At 55.2% G+C, this 20759-nt stretch overlaps 1 protein-coding gene across 2 annotated transcripts in view; it reads left to right on the forward strand.

The window, feature by feature from the left end:
- The first annotated feature begins 2922 nt into the window (after window positions 1–2922).
- DOT1L (DOT1 like histone lysine methyltransferase) overlaps window positions 2923–20759 on the forward strand; it is a 70416-nt gene continuing 52579 nt past the window's right edge. The window contains exons 1-2 of one of the 2 annotated variants that reach the window (XM_030935654.1): window positions 2923–3221; window positions 20481–20524. In XM_030935654.1, the coding sequence (XP_030791514.1) occupies window positions 3141–3221; window positions 20481–20524 (125 nt within the window). In that variant the 5' untranslated portion in view covers window positions 2923–3140. The remainder of the gene's footprint in view (window positions 3222–20480; window positions 20525–20759) is intronic. The other variant, XM_010374862.2, reaches the window with a different exon arrangement.

Raw genomic sequence — 20759 nt, forward strand, 5'->3', positions numbered from 1 at the left:
TTTACACCGTCTGCTCCATTGGGAGTTTCTCCTAGTTTTTTTTTTTTTTTTTTTTTTTTTGAGATGGAGTCTTGCTTTTGTTGCTAGGCTGGAGTGCAGTGGCACAATCTCGGCTCACCGCAACCTCTGCCTTACTGCAACCTCCGCCTTCCAGGTTCAAGCCATTCTCTTGCCTCAGCCTCCTGAGTAACTGGGATTACAGGTGCCTGCCACCACGCCCAGCTAATTTTTGTACTTTTAGTAGAGACGGGGTTTCACCATATTGGCCAGGCTGGTTTTGAACTCCTGACCTCGAGTGATCTGCCCGCCTTGGCCTTCCAAAATGCTGGGATTACAGGTCTGAGTCACTGCTCCTGGCTGTCTGGGCCTGGTAATTAGAAAGGACTTGCATTCCTCAGATAAAAGTTCTTTTTTTTTTCCACAAGGAAAATAATTTATAGGTCAAAATAAGTATGTAGAGATGAATCTCTAAAGTTAATGTTTTATTTGGCAAGAAAGAATTGGAATTTGAGGCATACATGCAGACCAAAGAGGAGTCTGGAGTTTCATTTAAAAAAAAAAAAAAAAAGGAAGAATGTGGCTGGGCGTGATGGTTTATGCCTATAATTCCAGCACTTTTGGGAGGCTGAGGCAGGAAGATAACTTGAGATCAGGAGTTCGAGACCAGCCTGGCCAACATAGCAAGACCCTATCTCTACTAAAAATACAGAAATTAGCTGGGCACAATAGTGGGCACCCATAATCCCAGCTACTCGGGAGGCTGAGGCAGGAGAATTACTAGAACCTAAGAGGCGTTGCTTGTAGCGACTGGAGCCTGGAGTAGTGACTCCAGCCTGGGCGACAGAGTAAGACTATGTCAAAAAAAAAAAAATCAGTCAATAAAAAGACCAGCCTGGGCTACATAGCGGAACCCCATCTTTCCAACAAGAAAGAAAAAGCCCACTGAGAGAGAGAGAGAGAGAGAGAGATAATTTATTTTTATTATTTTTTATTTTATTATTTTCAGATTTTATTTTCTTTTATTATTATTATTATTATTATTATACTTTAAATTCTTTTTTTTTTTTGAGATGGAGTGTCACTCTGTTGCCCAGGCTGGAGTGCAGTGGCACGATCTCCATTCACTGCAAGCTCCGCCTCGCGGGTTCATGCCTCCTGCCTTAGCCTCCTGAGGAGCTGGGACTACAGGTGCCCGTCACCATGCCCGGCTAATTTTTTTATATTTTTAGTAGAGACGGGGTTTCACCGTGTTAGCCAGGATGGTCTCGGTCTCCTGACCTCGTGATCCGCCCGCCTCGGCCTTTTCCCAAAGTGCTGGGATTACAGGCGTGAGCCACCGCATCGGGCCCCCATTGAGATCTTGACGAACACTAGTGAGCCGGGCACAGTGGCTCATGCCTGTAATCCCAGCACTTCGGGAGGCCAAGGTGGGGGGATCACTTTTGTGTTTGAGATCAGGAGTTTGAGACCAGCCTGGCCGACATGGCGGAAACGCATCTCTACAAAAAATACAAAAATTAGCTGGGCATGGTGGCAGGCGCCTGTAATCCCAACTACTCAGGAGGCTGAGGCAGGAGAGTCGCTTGAGCCCTGGAGGCGGAGGCTGCAGTGACCTGAGATCGTGCCACTGCACTCCAGCCTGGGCGACAGAGCGAGAGTGTCTCAAAAAACAAAACAAAACAAAAAGAGTACAAGGGACTGTTGTACTTTGACACTCAAAGGCTTGAATCACCAGGCGCCGTGGCAGTGACTGCGGGACTCCATTGTTGGGAGGAGGAAAGCATTGGAGGTCAACTGACTCTCCCAAGGTCACCCAGCAGGGAAGGGGTGGGGCAGGCCTGGAATCTGGCTGGGCAGGGAGGGGGTTGGTGTCCCCTGGGGACTTGGGGAGGTGCTGGCTGTGAAACCGCCTTTGCAAAATTATGACTGAGACAGTTAAAGAGATCTTTACTGACTCCCTCTTTCTTCTAACCTCCATGCTGTCCTTGTTCCTCCTTGGGCGCACGCTGAACTAACTTTGGGAGAAACTTAGTTTATAGCTTAATTAATTAATTAATTTGAGATGGAGTCTTGCTCTATTGCAAGTGTTGCACACTTGCCCAGGCTGGAGTGCAACGGTGCAACCTCAGCCTCCCAGGTTCAAAGGATTCTCCTGCCTCAGCCTCCCCAGTATCCAGGATTACAGGTGCCCGCCACCGCACCCAGCTAATTTTTGTATTTCTGGAAGAGACGGGGTTTTACCATGTTGGCCAGGCTGGTCTCCAATTCCTGAACTCAGGTGATCTGCCCGCCTCGGCCTCACAAAGTGCTGGGATTACTGGCGTGAGCCACGGCGCCTGGCCATGAGAGGGGGTTTCTCCGTGTTGGTCAGTCTAGTCTCAAACTCCCAACCTCAGGTGATCCGCCCGCCTTGGCCTCCCAAAGTGCTGGGATTACAGGGGTGAATCACCACGCCCGGCTTTTTTTTGTACCCAATGAAACAGCATTGTTGTCGAATGAGTCCTGGGCTTGGAGCTAGAGCAAGCCCTAGACCGTGACTCTTACGGGGGAAATTACGTTTTTGGTTTTACTAAGTCGTGTGTGGGGAGGTGTTCGGCGTCCTCCTCCTGGGAAGGGATTCGAACTCGTCATCCGATGGGCCCGCCCATAGGGTCTCCCCGGGTCTCCGCGTCGGGCCGCGAGTGGGGGAAGGGGGCGCCTGAGGGCAACCGAGGACGTGCGTGCGTATGTGCGTGCGTGCGTGGATTCGGGCGGGCGGGCGAGTCCACGAGGCGGGGCGCCGAGGGGGTGGCGCGCGCGGGGCGGCCGGCTGGGCCACGGGCACGCGCCGGCCTCTTCGCTCGGGGCCCCCCTCGCGCGCGCGGCGAGTGGTTCCGCCCGGCCCCCGGCTCATTGTGCTCGCCTCACGCCGGCCCAAGATGGCGGAGGCGCTGGAGGCCCCGGGCCTGTGACTACAAAGAGGGAGCCGGGGGCCGGGCCGGACCGGAGCGCGGCGGCGGCGGCGGCGGCCGAGGCCGAGGCCAGGCCCCCTCCCCTCAGCCTCCCGCCCCTCCCTCCCGCCCGCCCTCCTCCGCCCACCGGCGGCCCCGCCCCTCCCCCAACCGCCCGCCTAGCATGGTGCGGCGGCCGCGCGCGCGGACATGGGGGAGAAGCTGGAGCTGAGACTCAAGTCGCCCGTGGGGGCTGAGCCCGCCGTCTACCCGTGGCCGTTGCCGGTCTACGTGAGTGCCGTTCCCCACCGTCCCTCCCGGCCTCCCCTCCTCCGTCGCCCCCGGGGACACCCCAAAACCCCCCAGCCGCGCGCGCCGGTCCCTCCTGGGGTACGGAGCCCCTGGACCCCACTGTCGCTGCTAGGACCCCCGTTGCTTCCCCGCCGAGGGCCCCACGGCTCTTTCCCTTAGGCTGGGAGCCCCCCGCGCCCGGGGTGGGAGCGGGAGCCGGCGCCCCCGAGCCCGGCCGCGGTGCCGTTGCCCCCGCCGGGTTGTCCCGATCGCAGAACGGGAGGAGTAGCTCGTGCCGGCCGCGTTTGGACGTGAAGCCCGCCCGCCCGGCTCGTTCCCGGCGCTGTCAGTGTGCTCCGCCGCCTTGTTTCTCTATTTGAGGGCGCCCTTTCCTGTCTCCTCTCCTTTTCTTTTTAAAAATTAGGCGTTTGTCACGCTTTTCCTACTCGGGCTCGGCGGGCCCGACCCTGGGAAGGTGGGAGATAACGTCCCCTTGAGTGGGCGGGAGCGGTCTGACCTTTGGAAATGGGGAATTTTGGCCCCGGTAATGTTGAGTGGGTATGGGCTGCCCTGGCCCTGGGAAATCAGGAATCTTTCACCTTTTAATCCTAGTGGGCGGGACAGGCTTTACCCTTGGAAATTGGGACTTCTGTCCCCCGATCTTGAGTGGGCAGGATTGGGCTCACCCCGGGAGTTAGTAAATTTTGTCTCCTTCATCTTGGTGACCGTTGGAAGATGACAGGCCGGGTGGAATGTTACAGAGGCACCCCCCGGGGTGGTTCCAGAAACCCGCGTGCGGCTCCCGGGGTGCGAGTCCCGGCGTGGCCCCTGGGGAGGCGGGGCTCGTGCGTCCGCGCTTGGGACCCTCTGAGCACGCTCCGGGGCCGGGAAGGGCGCTTTTTCGGGGAAAAGTGAAGCAGGCGCTGTCGGCTAGCGTGTCCGGGGCGGGAGTTTTGGGGGGCGCGCCCGCAGGGCCCGGCCGGGCATCCCCGCGCGCCCTGGGACTCCCGCGCGCGCGCTCGGCTTGTGTCAGTTTTTGGAAACGTGCTCGCTGGGGGCGGGGTCAGGACGCGGAGAGCGCTGGGGAGCCCGGGCTGGCTCACTGCCGCGGGTCCGTGCGAGTGGGAGGGAGAGGGAGAGCGGCTTCCAGCCCGGCCGCACGTCCCGCGCGCGGGGCTGGCGGGGTCGGGCCCTGGGGCTCTGGCTTCTGTGGTTGGGCAGCTCTGGGTGTGCGCCTGGGCGGCCTGAGACGGGTTCCGGCCGGGAGAGGTCCTAGGACAAAAACTGAAAGCGGAGGCAGCGCTTCAGCGCCCCGATCGGTTTTCTCCCTCGAATGTTCAAACTCCAGAATCCTTCCAGCCTCCACTTCTCTCTGTTGGGCTCTCACCGTTTTAGGTGATAGAAGGCGTCTGACTATAACGTTATTACAAAAATTTTATTAGACTAGAGTAGAATGAGGAGTTCTGTGACTGAAGATCAATTGAGGTGGCTTACCACCGTCCGACCAGTCCCAGTATATGGCTTCACATTAATTATTTTATTTTATGTTATGTTATGTTATATTATGTTATGTTATTTTTTGAGACGGAGTTTCGCTCTTGTTGCCCAGGCTGGAGTACAATGGTGCGATCTCGGCTCACTGAAACCTCTGCCTCCCGGGTTCAAGCGATTCTCCTGCCTTGGCCTCTCTGGTAGCTGGGATTACAGGCATGCGCCACCACACCCTGCTAATTTTGTTTTTAGTAGAGACAGGGTTTCTCCGTGTTGGTCATTCTGGTCTCAAATTCCTGATCTCTGGTGATCCGCCCGCCTCTGCCTCCCAAAGTGCTGGGATTACAGGCGTGAGCCACCGCGCCCGGCCTTACATTTATTTATTTATTTATTTATTTATTAGCCACCGCGCCCGGCCTTACATTTATTTATTTATTCATTCATTCATTCATTCATTCATTCATTGAGAGGATTGCAGCTTTTGTTGCCCAGGCCGGAGTGCAGTGGTGCCATCTCTGTTCACTGCACCCTCTACCTCCTGGGTTCAAGCGATTCTCCTGCCTCAATCTCCTGAGTAGCTGGGATTACTGGCATGAGCCACCACGCCCGGCTAATTTTGTATTTTTAGTAGAGACGAGGTTTCTCCATGTTGGCCAGGCTGGTCTCGAATTCCCAGCCTCAGGTGATCCACCTGCCTTGGCCTCCCAAAGTGCTGGGATTACAGGGGTGAGCCACTGCACCTGGCCTCACATTTATTTGTTTATCTTCCTCTTTTAGTTCACCTAGGGCGTAGTTCACTGTTTGCAGGGTACAAACTGAGAGTTTGACAAACAAAATGAGAATTTGACAAACTCATCGGGTGGTGCCCTGACCAGCACTGTCGTCCAGGTGCAGAACCCCCAGCTTCCCTGCGGCGCCCATGTCCTCAGCCTGTCTGGGAGCTCCTGGCTGCTCCCCATCTGGCCTTACCTGTAGTTGTGCCATTCTCAGAAAGTTGGCTGAATGGAATCAACAGGACATTTCCTTTTGGTCCTGGTGGCTTTCAGGCGGCCAAATCCATGTTGTTGCAGATTTCAAAAGTTACCCCATTTTTTTGGTGACTGTAAATCCATTGGACAGTTGGACCACAGATTGTTTATCCGTTTGCCTGCGGGTCACAGGACTGTGGGCTGTTTCCAATTTTTGGTGATTAGAATAAAGCTGCACTGAACACCACTGGCGGGATTTTTGGTGAAAGTCAGTGTTCTCAGGGCGAGGTTCTCAGGAGTGGACTGCACGACCTGTGTTAAGTGTCTGTTTAACATCTGCATCCCAACAGTTGCCGTTTGTCAGTGCTAAGAAACCCACTGGAATCCGATGTGGGGGCCTGGGACAGCGGTCCTGCCAGGGGCCCGTTGCCTTTTCCTTGATACTTAAGTGAACATTCATGTGAAGGCAGCCCCGGTGTCCCCGCCCACACGCCTGGTGCCCTGCCTGGCCAGCCCCTGTTGTAGATAGTAAAAGCGAGGGCTGTCGGGAGCGGCTTTCTAGTGGTGGGCGGGACTGTGCGGAGTCTTTCCTTCCCTGGCCGGGCCCTGGCTTGGCAGGACGTGCTGGTCCTGGCGCCGTCTGCGGCCCGTTGCTGCTCTGGTTGGCCTGCTGCCGGGCCTAGCATCTTCATTGGCCCAAGTGCCAGAGGCAGCCTTCCGACAACCCTACCGAGACATTTGTCATTTTCCCGTTGTTGTGTTCCCGTTGAGGAATTTTGCTTTCTCACAAGAAGTGAGGGGCGGTTCTGATTTTCCTTTCTTTTTTTTTTTTTTGAGACAGAGTCTCGCTCTATTGCCCAGGCTGGAGTGCAGTGGCGCGATCTCTGCTCACTGCAAGCTCCGCTTCCCAGGTTCCAGTGATTCTCCTGCCTCAGCCTCTCCAGTAACTGAGATTACAGGTGCCCGCCACCACTCCCGGCTAATTTTTGTATTTTTAGTAGAGACGGGGTTTCACCATATTGGCCAGGCTGGTCTCGAACTCCTGACCTCAGGTGATCTGCCCGTCTCGGCCTCCCAAAGTGTTGGGATTACAGGCGTGAGCCACAGCACCTGACTGTAGCTGCAACAGCACATATATTCATGATTCATTCCAGCAGCACCTACTGAATACTCAGTGTTGTGGGGGCACAGAGGACAACAAGCCAATATTCTCTCCCCCCCCCGCCCCCCGCCCCACCCTGCCCAGCGTTCTTAGTCTCAAGAAACCTGTAAAATGAAGACAGGCCGGGCACAGGGGCTCACGCCTGTAGTCCCTGCTCTTTGGGAAGCCCAGGCGGGAAGATCACTTGAGCCCAGGAGTTCAAGACAAGCCAGGGCAACATAGTGAGACTCCATCTCTACCAAAAAACATTAAACAGTGGAGTTAAGTAGATTATAAATAGCAGCTCAGCCGAGATACTGTGCTGAGCACAAGGTCAGCCGAGGTCCCCAGGGAGGGGCTTCCACTTCTGCCCTGGGGGACCTGTGGGTGGCTGCTTGGAGGAGGGGCCATCCGGAGGAGGAAGCAGAAATAGCCACAACTGTCCACACTCGGAAATGAGTAGTTCGGAAGGGGTTTGCCCAGTTGGCAAACGCCAGGGGGAGGAAGGGCGATTTTTGTTCTTATATGACCTGGGAGTTCCTGGATAACCACTTTTCTCAAGCCCCGCGTGGCATTTCTTATTTTTTTGAGAGGGAATCTCATGCTGTTGCCTGGGCTGGAGTACAACTGTGCAATCTCAGCTCACTGCAACATCTGTCTCCCGGGTTCAAGTGATTCTCCTGTCTCAGCTTCCCCAGTGGCTGGGACTACAGGCGTGCGCCACCACGCCCAGCTAATTTTTTGTATTTTTAGTAGAGATGGGGTTTCACCATGTTGGCCAGGCTGGTCTCGAACTTCTGACCTCGTCATCCACCTGCCTGAACCTCCCAGAGTGCTAGGATTACAGGCGTGAGCCACCCCGCCTGGCCCGGCGTGGCATTTCTAGGGCAGGATGGCCCTGCCCTTCTTCTGGTGGGAAGGGCACAAGTGGCATTATTAGTTGTTTGCTCGGAAAGAACCTGCAAGGGCCACAGAACGGGACCTTCCCCTCGGTGACTCACGGGCTGTGGGCGGGCAGGGGCGGCCTCCACTGGCCAAGGGTCCCAACTCTCTGACTCTCATTGATGAGTGAGTACATGTTCCGCCTGACAGCCTGGCCTGGAGCCCGGCTGTGGGTGGCGGTGAGTGGGCAGCTAGCAGTGAGTAGCAGCCAGGGGCGGGGTGAGCCATCCCCACCGTGACTCAGAAGGTATTTTCTGCTGCTGACCTCTGAGCATGAGTGTCCTGAGTAATCCCATCTCCCCCGGAGGCAGATTAACCTTTAGGCAGCTTTGTGTGAGTCAAGGAGTTGCTTTAAAAAGGAAGGAATGATAGAAAAAACCTAGTGTTCCATTTTATAGCAAATGTACACTGTTCTGTTCCTGGTGGCCTAAAAGAGGTTGCCGGGGGCACTAGGGGTGTGGGGGGTGGGTTGTCCCGAAACTCTGCAGGTGATACAGACACTCCAGCCTAGCTTCTGGGGAGGGTTTTTTTTTTTTTTTTTGAGACGGACTCGCTGTGTCTCCCTGGATGGAGTGCAGTGGCCCAATCTCGGCTCACTGCAGCTTCCGCCTCTTGGGTTCCCAAGTAGCTGGGATTGCAGGTGTGAGCCACCACTCCCGGCTCTTTTTTTCCTTTAAAAATCTGCTTGTTAACTCCTGCTCATCAGAGTGTATATTTGCAGTAATTCGAGTCTGGACTCCCAGGTTTCAGTCCTCAAATGTGGCCCAAATAAACACTCCACTTATATTAATTTTGCTCCAGTTCCTTTCCTTTAGCTCCACAGCATAAATCTACAATTATCTTAAAATAGAAAGTTTAAAAAACACACGGTTGTCTAGGCACAGTGGCTCATGCCTGTAATCCCAGCACTTTGGGAGGCCAAGGCGGGCGGATCACCTGCAGTGAGGAGTTCGAGACCAACTTGGCCAACATGATGAAACCCCGTCTTTACTAAAAATACAAAAATTAGTTGGGCTTGGTGGTGGTTGCCTGTAATCTGGAGAATCGCTTGAACCTGAGAGGAGGAGGCTGCAGTGAGCCGAGATCATGCCATTGCATTCCGGTCTGGGCAACAGAGCAAGACTCTGTCTCAAACAAACAAACAAAATTAGATAAAGGAAAAAAGAATTTGTGTTCAAGTCATATTGGCCACTGATGGCTGCACGTCGCTTTAGGTGTTACCGATTCCAGGAACAGGAAGATAGTGGCCGAGACCAGGAGGCAGGAACAGATAGGTGCCTTTCCACGCTTGCCCCTGGTGTGGTTGGGAGACATGACTGAAAGCCTTGCTCTTGTCTCTGGGTCTGATGCATTTTGCACGCCTTACTGGGCACGGACTGCTTGGAGCTGTTTTTCTTTTCCAGCACTGTGGGGTATAGGAAGGACCCAACACAGTTCTTCCTGTGCTCTCCAGCAGTCAACACAGAGGAGTTCCGGAACCAGATACGTGTATCAAGGGATTCATCAGTTCTGCGTTTCCAACTGGGTAGCCCCGATTCAGCTCACTTCCTACATGTCTACCTCGACACAGGCTCAGATCCCACGGAGTGAGAGCTCAGTCCCCAAGACTCCCCAACTTTCGTGGCACTTAGAGGCCCCAGGTTGTGGCCTGTGCTTCTGAGTGATCAGCTGTAAATTCAGGTTCCCATCACCCCTTGCTCGGCTTGATTACGTTGCCTCAGGCAGCTCACAGAACTCAGAGTAACACTTAGGTCCTCTGGTTAATGATAAAGGACGATCAGTAGGATGCCCATGATACTGAGAAATGGACCCTCAGGGCAAGGCATGGGGGAAGGGCCCACCCTCCTTCAGGAGTCTCCTGGAACCTGTCCTTTTGGGTGTTATTTCTCTTATTATTTAGAGGTAGGGTCTTGCTTTGTCACCCAGGCTGGAGTGCAGTGGCTCGATCTCTGCTCGCTGCATCCTCTGCCTCCCAGGCTGAAGGGATTCTCCTGCCTCAGCCTCCCCAGTAGCTGGGATTACAGGCGTGAGCCACCACGCCTGACTAAATTTTGTACTTTTTGGTGGCGCCTTGCTGTGTTGCCCCAGGCTGGTGGTAACTTTGATAAGCTTTGGGCCTCAGCCTCAGGCTATGTGGTGGGGCCTGAGGTACAGCAGGGGCCCCAGAGGAGTCCTCCGGGGGAAGGACTGCAAGAACGGTGTGGCGTTGGCGGAGCCTTTTACCTGGAGGATCCCAGCGTTGAGCTCTTCTGGTCCTGATTTGTACCGAGCCCTCCTCTTCCCGCCTGTAGGCTGAAGGGATGAATTCCTGGCCCTGGAAGGTTCAAACAGCAGTTCTCAGGGGCGGAGGTGGCTCTGCCCCCAGGGGACACCTGGTGGCGTCTAGAGACCTCTGCGGTTGTCACCACTGGGGTGGGGGAAGCCCGAGGATGCTGCTCAGCACTCACAGAGCTTGGGGCAGCCCCGCCACTGAGGGCGGGCACGAGGTGCCAAGAGCTGTGCCTTTCATGGCCTGGCACAGACTGCCGTGGGGTGTCGCTTGGTGTTCACATAGATGCCTTCTCCTGGGGCCAGCCCTGCCTTTATTGCCTGGGTGCTTCCTGGGACCATGCGTGTCCGGCAGGCCCTGGCCAAGATCCAGGCTTGCTCCATGCTCCCCTGCCCCCTGTGGCCCCCTGAGGAAAAGACCTGAGGCGAAGTTAGTGTAATGGGAGTGTATTCGGGCCACGTTTGCGGACTGCAGCTCTGGAGACACAGATTGAAGTGCCCGGAGTGCATGTGCAGCAGTTACAAGTGGGGGCTTCCTGGAGTAAAGAAGGGGCAGCTTCTGCATTGGAATCACAGGAGTGAGTGCCCAGCTCCGCATCCTTCCTTGTATCTCAGGATTAGCCTGGCTAATTTTTGTATTTTTAGTAGAGACAGGGTTTCATCATGTTGGCCAGGCTGGTCTCAAACTCCTGACCTCAGGTGATCTGCCCGCCTCAGCCTCCCAAAATGGTGGGATTACAGGCGTGAGCCACCGCAGCTGGCACTCATTTTTTGTTTGTTTGTTTGTTTGAGATGGAGTCTTGCTCTGTCGCCCAAGCTGGAGTGCAGTGGCACGATCTCGGCTCACTGCAAGCTCCGCCTCCCAGGTTCACGCCATTCTCCTGCGTCAGCCTCCCAAGTAGCTGGGACTACAGGTGCCCACCAACACTCCCAGCTAATTGTTTGTATTTTTAGCAGAGACGGGACGGGGTTTCACCGTGTTAGCCAGGATGGTGTCGATCTCCTGACCTCGTGATCCACCCGCCTCAGCCTCCCAAAGTGCTGGGATCACAGGCGTGAGCCATCGCACCTGGCCAGCCACTTTTTTTTCTCATTTTTTTTTGGACACAGAGTTTCACTCTTTTTACTCAGGCTGGAGTGCAGTGGTGCCATCTCGGCTCACTGAAACCTCCGCCTCCCAGGTTCAAGCCATTTTCCTGCCTCAGCTGCCCAAATAGCTGGGAATACAGGTGTGCGCCACCAGGCCCAGCTAATTTTTGTATTTTTAGTAGAGATGGAGTTTCACCACATTGGCCGGGCCAGTCTTGAACTCCTGACCTCAAGTGCCTGCCTCGACCTCCCACAGTGTTGGGTTGAGATGTGTGAGGCGCACGTGTGAGCCGCAGCCGGCCTCTTTCTCAGTTGGTTGCACCAGACGGGCGCATGCTGGCTGGCCGTGTGGGCATCGTGCCCTTCAGAAGGATGGACGGTCAGGCCTCATGCTATTGCTGCTCCTGGTCTGTGGCTTAGGGGTGGCCTTGCTGGAGAGGCCATGGGTGAGTGATGGCGTGCAGGGCGGCAAGCACGGAGGAGCAGGCAGGGCAGGGTGCCGCGCCCAGGCCGGGGCACTACAGTTGCTGTGCTTTTGTTTTTCCTCTTTTATTTTTTTTGAGATGGAGTCTTGCTCTTGTTGCCCAGGCTGGAGTGCAGTGGCGAGATCTCGGCTTGCTGCAACCTCCACCTCATGGGTTCACGCCATTCTCCTGCCTCAGCCGCCTAAGTATCTGGGATTACAGGCGCCCACCACCAAGCCCGGCTGATTTTTGTATTTTTAGTAGAGACGGGGTTTCACCGTGTTAGTGAGGCTGGTCTCAAACTCCTGACCTCGTGGTCTGCCTGCCCCATCTCCCAAAGTGCTGGGATTACAAGCGGGAGCCACCATGCCTGCATGTTTTTCCTTTTTTTTTTTTTTTTAATAACAGCCTTATCGTGACAATTCACATATCAAAGTTCATCTGTTTTAGGCTGGGCATGAACCCGGGAGGCAGAGCTTGCAGTGAGCTGAGATCGCGCCACTGCACTCCAGCCTGGGCGACGGAGCTAGACTCCATCTCAAAAAAAAAAAAAGTTCACCCGTTTTAAGTGTACATTTCAGTGGTTTTTAGTCTATTCACCATTGTCTAATTCCAGAACATTGTCATCATCCCAAAAGGGAGCGCTGTTGCCTCAGCAGTCAGTGCTGGTCTCCCTTAGCGTCCTGGCGCATTTTTCCCTGTGAGGAGGCCCACGAGTCCCCTGCTTTCCTCCCTCCTGTCACACCGTGGCCTTGCTCTCAGGCTAGAGGGTCGGTGACCGTAAGCCTGTGCTCAGACAGCCTGTGCTCAGACGAGGGCGAGGAGAGTTCTGGTCAGCACATCCAGCCTCCCTCCTGTGTCGCTTTGCTGCTGGAGAAAGAGGGTCCCAATGCAGACCCCAAGAGAGGAGAGAACTTGAGGTGAGCCGCCGATCACAGTGAGAGCAGCCACGAAGCCGCTCCCTTACACAGCAGGGCTCCCTGAACAGAGCAGGCTGTCCTCGGGGGGCAGGCAGAGGGTGCCTGTTCTTCCTTAGCGCCTCTGTGTGTGAGAAACGGCCGGGGTTGTGAGTAAACCTGGGACGTACAGACACGCTCGCTGGAGCCCAGCCAGGTGGTGCCATCCGACCACCCTTCAGCCCCTGCTCTCTGGCCCTCTTAGTACAGCGGGCACGGGTTCTGCAGGCTGCCCGGAAGACCTCCCCCAGACCCATAGTTGCTCTGCGTCCTTGGTGGTCAGCTCATAAGTGTGAACCTTCCAGGTACCTTGCGAGTGCCTAGCTGTGCACTTTAAGATGGCGTTGCTCTGGTCATGTTTTAGGAAAGCAGAGGCCTGGTGAGCAGAGCTTCCTCTCACAGCTTCCCAGCGGCCTGTGTGGGTGGCCTCAGCCCCTCCTGAGCACCTCCAGCGTCCAGTTGCTTTGCATGTTTACAGGGAGCTCCTTTGGTTGCTGGGTAGCTTGGGCTGTTTGTTTGAAATGAACTCTCTGTCACCCAGGCTGGAGTACTGGAGTATAGTGGCGTGATCATAACTCACTGCAACCTTGAAGTCCCGGCTCAGGCGGTCCTCCCACCTCAGCCTCCTGAAGTGCTGGGACTACAGGCATGCACCGCTGGGCCTAGCCAGCTGGGGCTGTTGCAGCTGGACTAGTTATTATCAAGTCAGCTGAAGCCTTGTCAACCATCCTTGATCTGAGCTCTCCTTGGCGCTCTCAGGTGGCCCTGTCCTCCTCCTGTGGAGGTCTGAGTCCCCTTTTCACACTGCCCTTGATCCTGCAGACAGATGCTCAGCCAGGAAGCAACACGATCTGATGTCCAGGCCCAGCTCTGCTGTGAATTAGCTGCGTGGACTTGGGCCAGGGCCTGTGTGGACCTTGGGTTCAGGGTCAAGTCTAAAAATGCTCTGTCGGACCAGGCGTGGTGGCTCACACCTGTAACGCCAGGACTTTGGGAGGCCGAGGCAGGTGGATCACCTGAGATTGGGAGTTCAAGACCAGCCTGACCCATGTGGAGAAACCCTGTCTCTACTAAAAATACAAAATTAGCCGGGTGTGGTGCATGCCTGTAATCCCAGCCACTTGGGAGGCTGAGGCAGGAGAATCACTTGAACCCAGGAGGCAGAGGTTGCAGTGAGCCGAGATCGTGTCATCGCACTCCAGCGTGGGCAACAAGAATGAAACTCCAAAAAAAAAAAAAAAAAAAAAAAAACTTTGTCAAGGTACATGTGTGACTTCACTGTTTCCAGTAGCCACATTTTTAAAAAGCTAAGATAAATTTTGTTTTTCCTTTTTTTAGAGATAGAGTCTCACTGTTCATCCAGGCTGGAGTGCAGTGGTGTGATCACAGCTCACTGCAGCCTTGAACTCCTGGGCACAAGGGATCCTCCCACTGCAGTCTCCCAAATAGCTGAGAATACAGGCACACCTGCCATGCGCAGCTAATTAAAAAAAATTTTTTTTTTGAAGAGATGAGGGTCTCAATATGTTGTCCAGGCTGATCTCAAACTCCTAGCTTCAAGCAGTCCTCCTGCCTCATCCTCCCAGAGTGCTGGGATTACAGGCATAAGCCACTGTGTCTGGCTTCTTTTTTAATTTAAAAATTTTTTTTTTTTGAGACGGAATCTCTCTCTGTCGCCCAGGCTGGAGTGCAGTGGCCGGATCTCGGCTCACTGCAAGTCCGCCTCCCGGGTTCAGCTGGGACTACAGGCGCCCGCCACCACGCCTGGCTAATTTTTTGTATTTTTAGTAGAGACGGGGTTTCATTGTGTTAGCCAGGATGATCTCGATCTCTTGACCTTGTGATCTGCCTGCCTCGGCCTCCCAAAGTGCTGGGATTACAGGCGTGAGCCACCGCGCCCGGCCAATATTTTTTATCTTTCTAGAGTTGAGATCTTGCCGTGTTGCCCAGGTTGGAGTGCGGTGACGATCATGATTCGCTGTGGCCTCAAACTCCCGGGCTCCAGTGATCCTCCTGCCTCAGCCTCCCAAGTTGCTGGAACCCCAGGCATGGGCCACTGCGTCTGGCCCAGGAGATAAATTTTCATAACTTATTTAACCAAGTATAACTAGAATATTATCATTTTATCATGTAATTAAGAAATTGTTCTGACCGGGCGCAGTGACTCATGCCTATAATCCCAGCACTTTGGAAGGCCAAAGTGGGCGGATTGCCTGAGGTCAGGAGTTCGAGACCAGCCTGGCCAACATGGTGAAACCCCGTCTCTACTAAAACGAAAATTAGCCAGGTGTGGGCTGGCCGCGGTGGCTCACGCCTGTAATCCCTGCAGTTTGGGAGGCCGAGGCAGGTGGAACACCTGAGGTCAGGAGTTCGAGACCAGCCTGGCCAACATGATGAAACCCCGCCTCTACTAAAAATAGAAAAAAAGTAGCCGGGCGTGGTGACCAACACCTGTAATCCCAGCAGCTACTCAGGAGGCTGAGACAGGAAAATCGCTTGGAACCCAGGAAGTGGAGGTTGCCGTGAGCTGAGACTGCACCATTGAACCTGGGAGGTAGAGGTTGCAGTGAGCTGAGACCGCACCACTACACTCCAGCCTCAGCAACAAGAGCAAAACTCCATCTCAAAAAAAAAAAGGAACTCCAACACCAGAGCTGGAAGCCAGTGCTGGGCTCTTTTGCACAGAGGCGCCCACCCACAGACCAGGAGTACGAACCCAACTGTGCTGCTCTAGACGTGGGCCCTGGGATGGTCACCCAACCTTTGTGGCCTGGCTCTGCCTGGTCCCTGGGCCCTCTAGGAACAAGTCTGTGCTGGAAATGCCTCTTGGCTGAGGCTCGTTTTACTAGACATCCACTCTCAGCCGGGCGTTCTCCAGGCCCCGCACACCCACCCACCGTGAGAGGGAATGTCACCTCTTGGCCTTCGGGATTCGGAACAGCCTGGTGAAGTCTGCAGAAAGCCCTGGCCCCCAGCCCGCGGTCCACACGGCAGCCCACACCGCAAGGCACCTCTGGGCAGGACGCAGCATGAGCAAGGAGGAGATGGGGGCAGTAACTCGGGGCGCACTGCCTGGTGGGGACACTGTCTCCCTAGCTGAGTGACGGGGAACGAGGCACCATGACAAAACAGGCGTGGGGCAGAGGGCACGGCTCGCGGGAGTTGCAGAGGCGAGTTCACCCTGCTCCTGCTTCTGCGGGGCACTCATTTTTAGAACTACACTTATGTGGCCCCCAAAATAATGTCACGCCGCCAGGGAGAGCAGGCATGGGCAGGTGACACCGCTGTAAATCAGAGCGTTTCCAGCCCTCACACCGTGAGTCATCTGGCTCCCTGGAATGTTCTGTGCTCCAGTAAGGCCCGGGCCTGTGAGAAGTGGTTGGCTGTGAATCCCAGGAAGGGGAACTCGGGCTCACAGCCCCCTCCAATCTTCGCAGCCTCAGGACACTCAAACCACAGCCAGAAACACTCTGCCAGCCAGACATGCAGCTCCCATGGCCACCACTTTGAGACAGCAACTCCCCGTGACAAGAAACCCCCGAAACTGGGCGAGGCAGGGCCCTCTGTCAAATGACCACCCGGGAAGAAGCTGTGGAGAGACAGGAAGTGCAGGGACCACAGCAGGCTGGGTTTCCAGCTGGAGGAGGGAGGAGGGAGGAGGGAGGGGGGCCCTGCCGTGGGCCCTGACTGTGAGCAGGAGGAAAGGAGTCTCAGAAGCAGGACCCCGACATGAGGGAGCAGGCCCAGCACCCCTTCCTCCTGTCCCCAGCCCCTGACCAGAGAGGAGGCCGCCATCTGGCTCTTGCTTCAGATATGCGGAACCCAGTGCTTCCGGCTGCACCCTGCAACATCCCACAGCACTCCGTGGGGGTCCGCAGGAAGAAGACTCCCCCGTGAGGGGAGGCGTGTGGAGCGCCACTGCCCCGACAGCAGCCACTGGCCACTCAGGGCTATGGGCACCCGACATGTGGCTGGTGGGATGGAGCTGTGCAGAGCGCAAAATGTATAGGAAACGGCCAGGCATGCCACACTCGCCACACCCACACAGTCACATCCTGCAGGAACTTTTTTTTTTTTTTTTGGAGAAAAAGTTGTGCTCTTGTCGCCCAGGCTGGAGTGCAGTGGTGCAATCTCGGCTCACTGCAACCTCTACCTCCTGGGTTCAAGCAAGTCTCCTGCCTCAGCCTCCTCAGTAGCTGGGATTACAGGCACCCGCCACCACACCCGGCTCATTTTTGTATTATTAGTACTACTAACAATTTTTGTATTAGTAGTAGTACTAATACTTTTTTTTTTTTTGGTGAGATGGAGTCTCGCTCTGTCACCCAGGCTGGAGTGCAGTGGCGCGATTCGGCTCACTGCAAGCTCCGCCTCCCGGGTTCACCTTTTCTTCTGCTTCAGCCTCCTGAGTAGCTGGGACTACAAGCGCCGCCACCATGCCCGGCTAATTTTTTTGTATTTTTCGTAGAGACGGGGTTTGTTAGACCGTGTTAGCCAGGATGGTCTCGATCTCCTGACCTCGTGATCCACCTGCCTTGGCCTCCCAAAGGGCTGGGATTACAGGCGTCAGCCACCGCGCCTGGCAATAATTTTTGTATTAGTAGTACCAATGATTTTTGTATTATTAGTAGAGCTAGTATTTATGGCATTAGTATTTGCCACGTTGGCCAGGCTGGCCTCAAATTCCTGACCTCATGATCTGCGCCCAGCTCGTGTTGAAGTTCGTTAGCCACCTTTGAGCAAGGGGCCCCATTTTCGCTTTGTCAGGGGCCTGCAAGGGCCGCCTGCTCCCTCGCCTGCCCTGCTCCTCGCTCTGCCCAGCTCCCACTCCTGCCTCCTATTTCTCTTTCTCTTTTTTTTTTTTGAGTTGAAATCTCACTCTGCTGCCCAGATTGGAGTGCAGTGGTGTGATCTTGGCTCACTGCAAGCTCTGCTTCCCGGGTTCAAGAGATTCTCCTGCCTCAGCCACCAGGTAGCTCGGGTCACAGGTGTGTGCCACCACACCTAGCTATTTTTTTTTTTTTAAGATGGAGTCTCATTCTGTAGCCCAGGCTGGAGTGCAGTGGTGCAGTCTCAGCTCACTGCAACCTCTGCCTCCTGGGTTCAAGTGAATCTCCTGGCTCGGCCTCCCAAGTAGCTGGGATTACAGGCATGCAACACCATGCCCAGCTAGATTTTTTTTTGTGTTTTTGGTAGAGATGGTGTTTCACTGTGTTGGCCAGGCTGGTCTTGAGCTCCTGACCTCAAGTGATCCACCCGCCTCGGCCTCCCAAAGTGCTGTGATTACAGGTGTGAGCCACCATGCCCGGCCAATTTTTTTTTTTTTGGTATTTTTTTGTAGAGATGGCGTTTCACCATATCTTTGGGAGGCCAAGGTGGACAGCCCACTTGAGGCCAGGAGTTCAAGACCAGCCTGGCCAACATGGTGAAATCTCATTTCTACAAAAAAAAAAAAAAAAAAAACTCCAAAAAACACTTCACTTTGAAGTGTTTTTTTTTTTTTTCTTTTATGAGACGGAGTCTCGCTGTGTAGCTCAGGCTGGAGTGCAATGGTGCGATCTCGGCTCACTGCAGCCTTTGCCTCCTGGGTTCAAGCTATTCTGCCCAGCCTCCCGGGTATCTGGGACTACAGGCGTGTGCCACCATGTCCAGCTAATGTTTTTTATTGTTTTTTTTTTTTTTTTTGAGATGGAGTCTTGCTCTGTCGCCCAGGCTGGAGTGCAGTAGCGCGATCTCCACTCACTGCAAGCTCCGCCTCCCGGGTTCACGCCATTCTCCTACCTCAGCCTCCTGAGTAGCTGGGACTGCAGGCATCTGCCACTACGCCTGGCTAATTTTTTGTATTTTTTAGTAGAGACAGGGTTTCACTGTGTTCACCAGGATGGTCTTGATCTCCTGACCTTGTGATCCGGCCACCGCAACCTCCCAGAGTGCTGGGATTACAGGCGTGAGCCACCGTGCCCGGCCATGCCCAGCTAATTTTTTGTATTTTTAGTAGAGATGGGGTTTTACCTTGTTAGCCAGGATGGTCTCGATCTCTTGACCTCGTGATCCGCCCACCTCGGCCTCCCAAAGTGCTGGTATTCCAGGCGTGAGCCACCGCGCCCGTCCCTGAAGTGGTTTTAGACTGAGAAGAAAGTTGCAAAGCACCGCACAGAGACTTTCCATGTGGCTTTATTTCACCGCAGTACCCTGATCTGAACCAGGAGGTGGGTGGAGCTGTGGCCTCAGCGGCATATACGTCCCATCCCATCACTGCCATGAGCCCTTGCGTCTCCTGTCTCCCCCATCTGGGCTGATCCCTCAGTGCATAAGGAAAGCTGGGGGGGTCTCCCATGGTCTGGCCTTGGAGGAGAGCCCGCTGGGGTCTCTGTGGCACCCCTCAGTCAGGCTGGGCTGCTCCTCAGGATTGTGCTGAGGTTCTGCGTCCTGGCAGGAGCCCCACAGAGGGGGCTGGGTCCCGCTGGGCCTTGGGAGGCTTGTGGCGGCTGCGTGTCTCACTCCGGTGACGCTGGCCTTGTCAGGTGGCGTCCACAGGTGCTCCGTTGGTTGCTTTTTCTCTGCCCTGGGAGAGGCTTACTGAGGCTGTGTGGCTGCCTGGGCCGCCTCTGACGCGCCCTGTGGACTGCAACATCCAGCGGGTCGCGTCTGCAACTGATGATTGCTACGGCGTTTGCCTCATGGGGATTTAAAAAAAAAATGGTTCATTTTTATAAAAAAGACATGGGCTGGCCGGGTGTGGTGGCTCGGGCCTGTAATTCCAGCACTTTGGGAGGCTGAGGGTGGTGGATCACCTGAGGTCAGGATTTTGAGACCAGCCTGATCAACATCGAGAAACTCTGTCTCTACTAAAAATACAAAATTAGCCGGGTGTGGTGGCTCATGCCAGTAATCCCAGCTACTCAGGAGGCTGAGGCAGGAGAATCCCTTGATTCCTGGAGGTAGAGATTGCAGTGAGCCGAGATTGCACCATCGCACTCCAGCCTGGGCAACAAGAGTGAAACTTCGTCTCAAAAAAAAAAGACATGGGCTCTCGCTGTTTCCGAGGCTGGCCTCGAACTCTTGGCTCAAGTAGTTCGCTCACTGCACCCAGCCTGTTGTGGGTTTATGTCAGCATAGTAGCACGCAGACGCGATGTGGAAAGTGCACAAGTATTTTGGTGGTGTGCAGTTGGTCTCTGATTCTCGGTGATGGATGTGGAGTCAGAGAGGGTTGAGTGGCCCTGCTGGGTGTGAACCTGCCTTTGACATTAGCCTTGTAGAGAGAGTGAAGGGCAGGGTGCTGGACAGGGAGGGGTCTGTGTCAGGCCAAGGAACTTGGTTTTAGGTGTGGCAGGTTCTGGGCTATGGCGCGGCCGCCCAAGTGGGCTAGCCCAGTGGTTTTTTTCCCATGGTACAGATGGGGAAACAGGCCCTGTGGAGGCTCCATCACCTGCAGTCACATACCAGGCCTTTGCCAAAGCAGGACTCCCAGCCAGGCTGGAGCTCCCTGGCTGGAGCAGCATTGGGAGAATTCCTGGTGGTCCTGCATAGTGCAGCCTGAGGGGCTTGGGGTGTGTTGAGTCAGCTGACCTCCAGGGAAAAAATGGGGAGACACGTGGAGCAGAGCTTGGGGCGGCCGTTTGCTCTAGGGCAGGAAAGAAGCAGGGCTGGGGGCCATAGACTCCATCCCAGCCTCTCCCTGCTCTCTGCCTGTGGTAGGACACAACGTGCCAGGAATAGGTCCCTGGCAAGGTCTGTGTCCCGTCGTGGTCCAGGGTCTGGAAATGTCTCTGGTGGTCCCCCCTGGTGGTGGGCTTGGGAGTTGCACCAGTTGGGAAATGAAGAGGTGGGAAGTTGATGGCATCGCTTGTCTGGGAAAAGAGCGACGGGCTCACGGGGTGGAGGATGGCTCTGCGTCTCAAACCTCCCTCTCTCTCTCTCTCTCTTTTTCTCTCTCAGGACAAACATCACGATGCTGCTCATGAAATCATCGAGACCATCCGGTGAGTACACGGCCTGCAGCGTGTTGTCTTCAGAGCCCGGGGCCGCTTCCGTGGACACCTGTGCCCTGCAGACTCTGTTGTGGGGATGGCTACCGCAGGGGTGGATTCCTGGAGGTGTTGCGAAGCGGATCGGGGGACCCAGGGTCAGGTAGAGCTGCTTCCTCCAGCTCCATTCCTGGCCAGTGGGTGCAGAAGTCCTGAGCTGGTGGAGTGTCCAGTGGGTCCTCCAGGGGCG

The sequence above is a fragment of the Rhinopithecus roxellana genome, chromosome 8 (assembly GCF_007565055.1).
Source record: "Rhinopithecus roxellana isolate Shanxi Qingling chromosome 8, ASM756505v1, whole genome shotgun sequence".
In the NCBI taxonomy this organism is placed as follows: Eukaryota; Metazoa; Chordata; class Mammalia; order Primates; family Cercopithecidae; genus Rhinopithecus; species Rhinopithecus roxellana.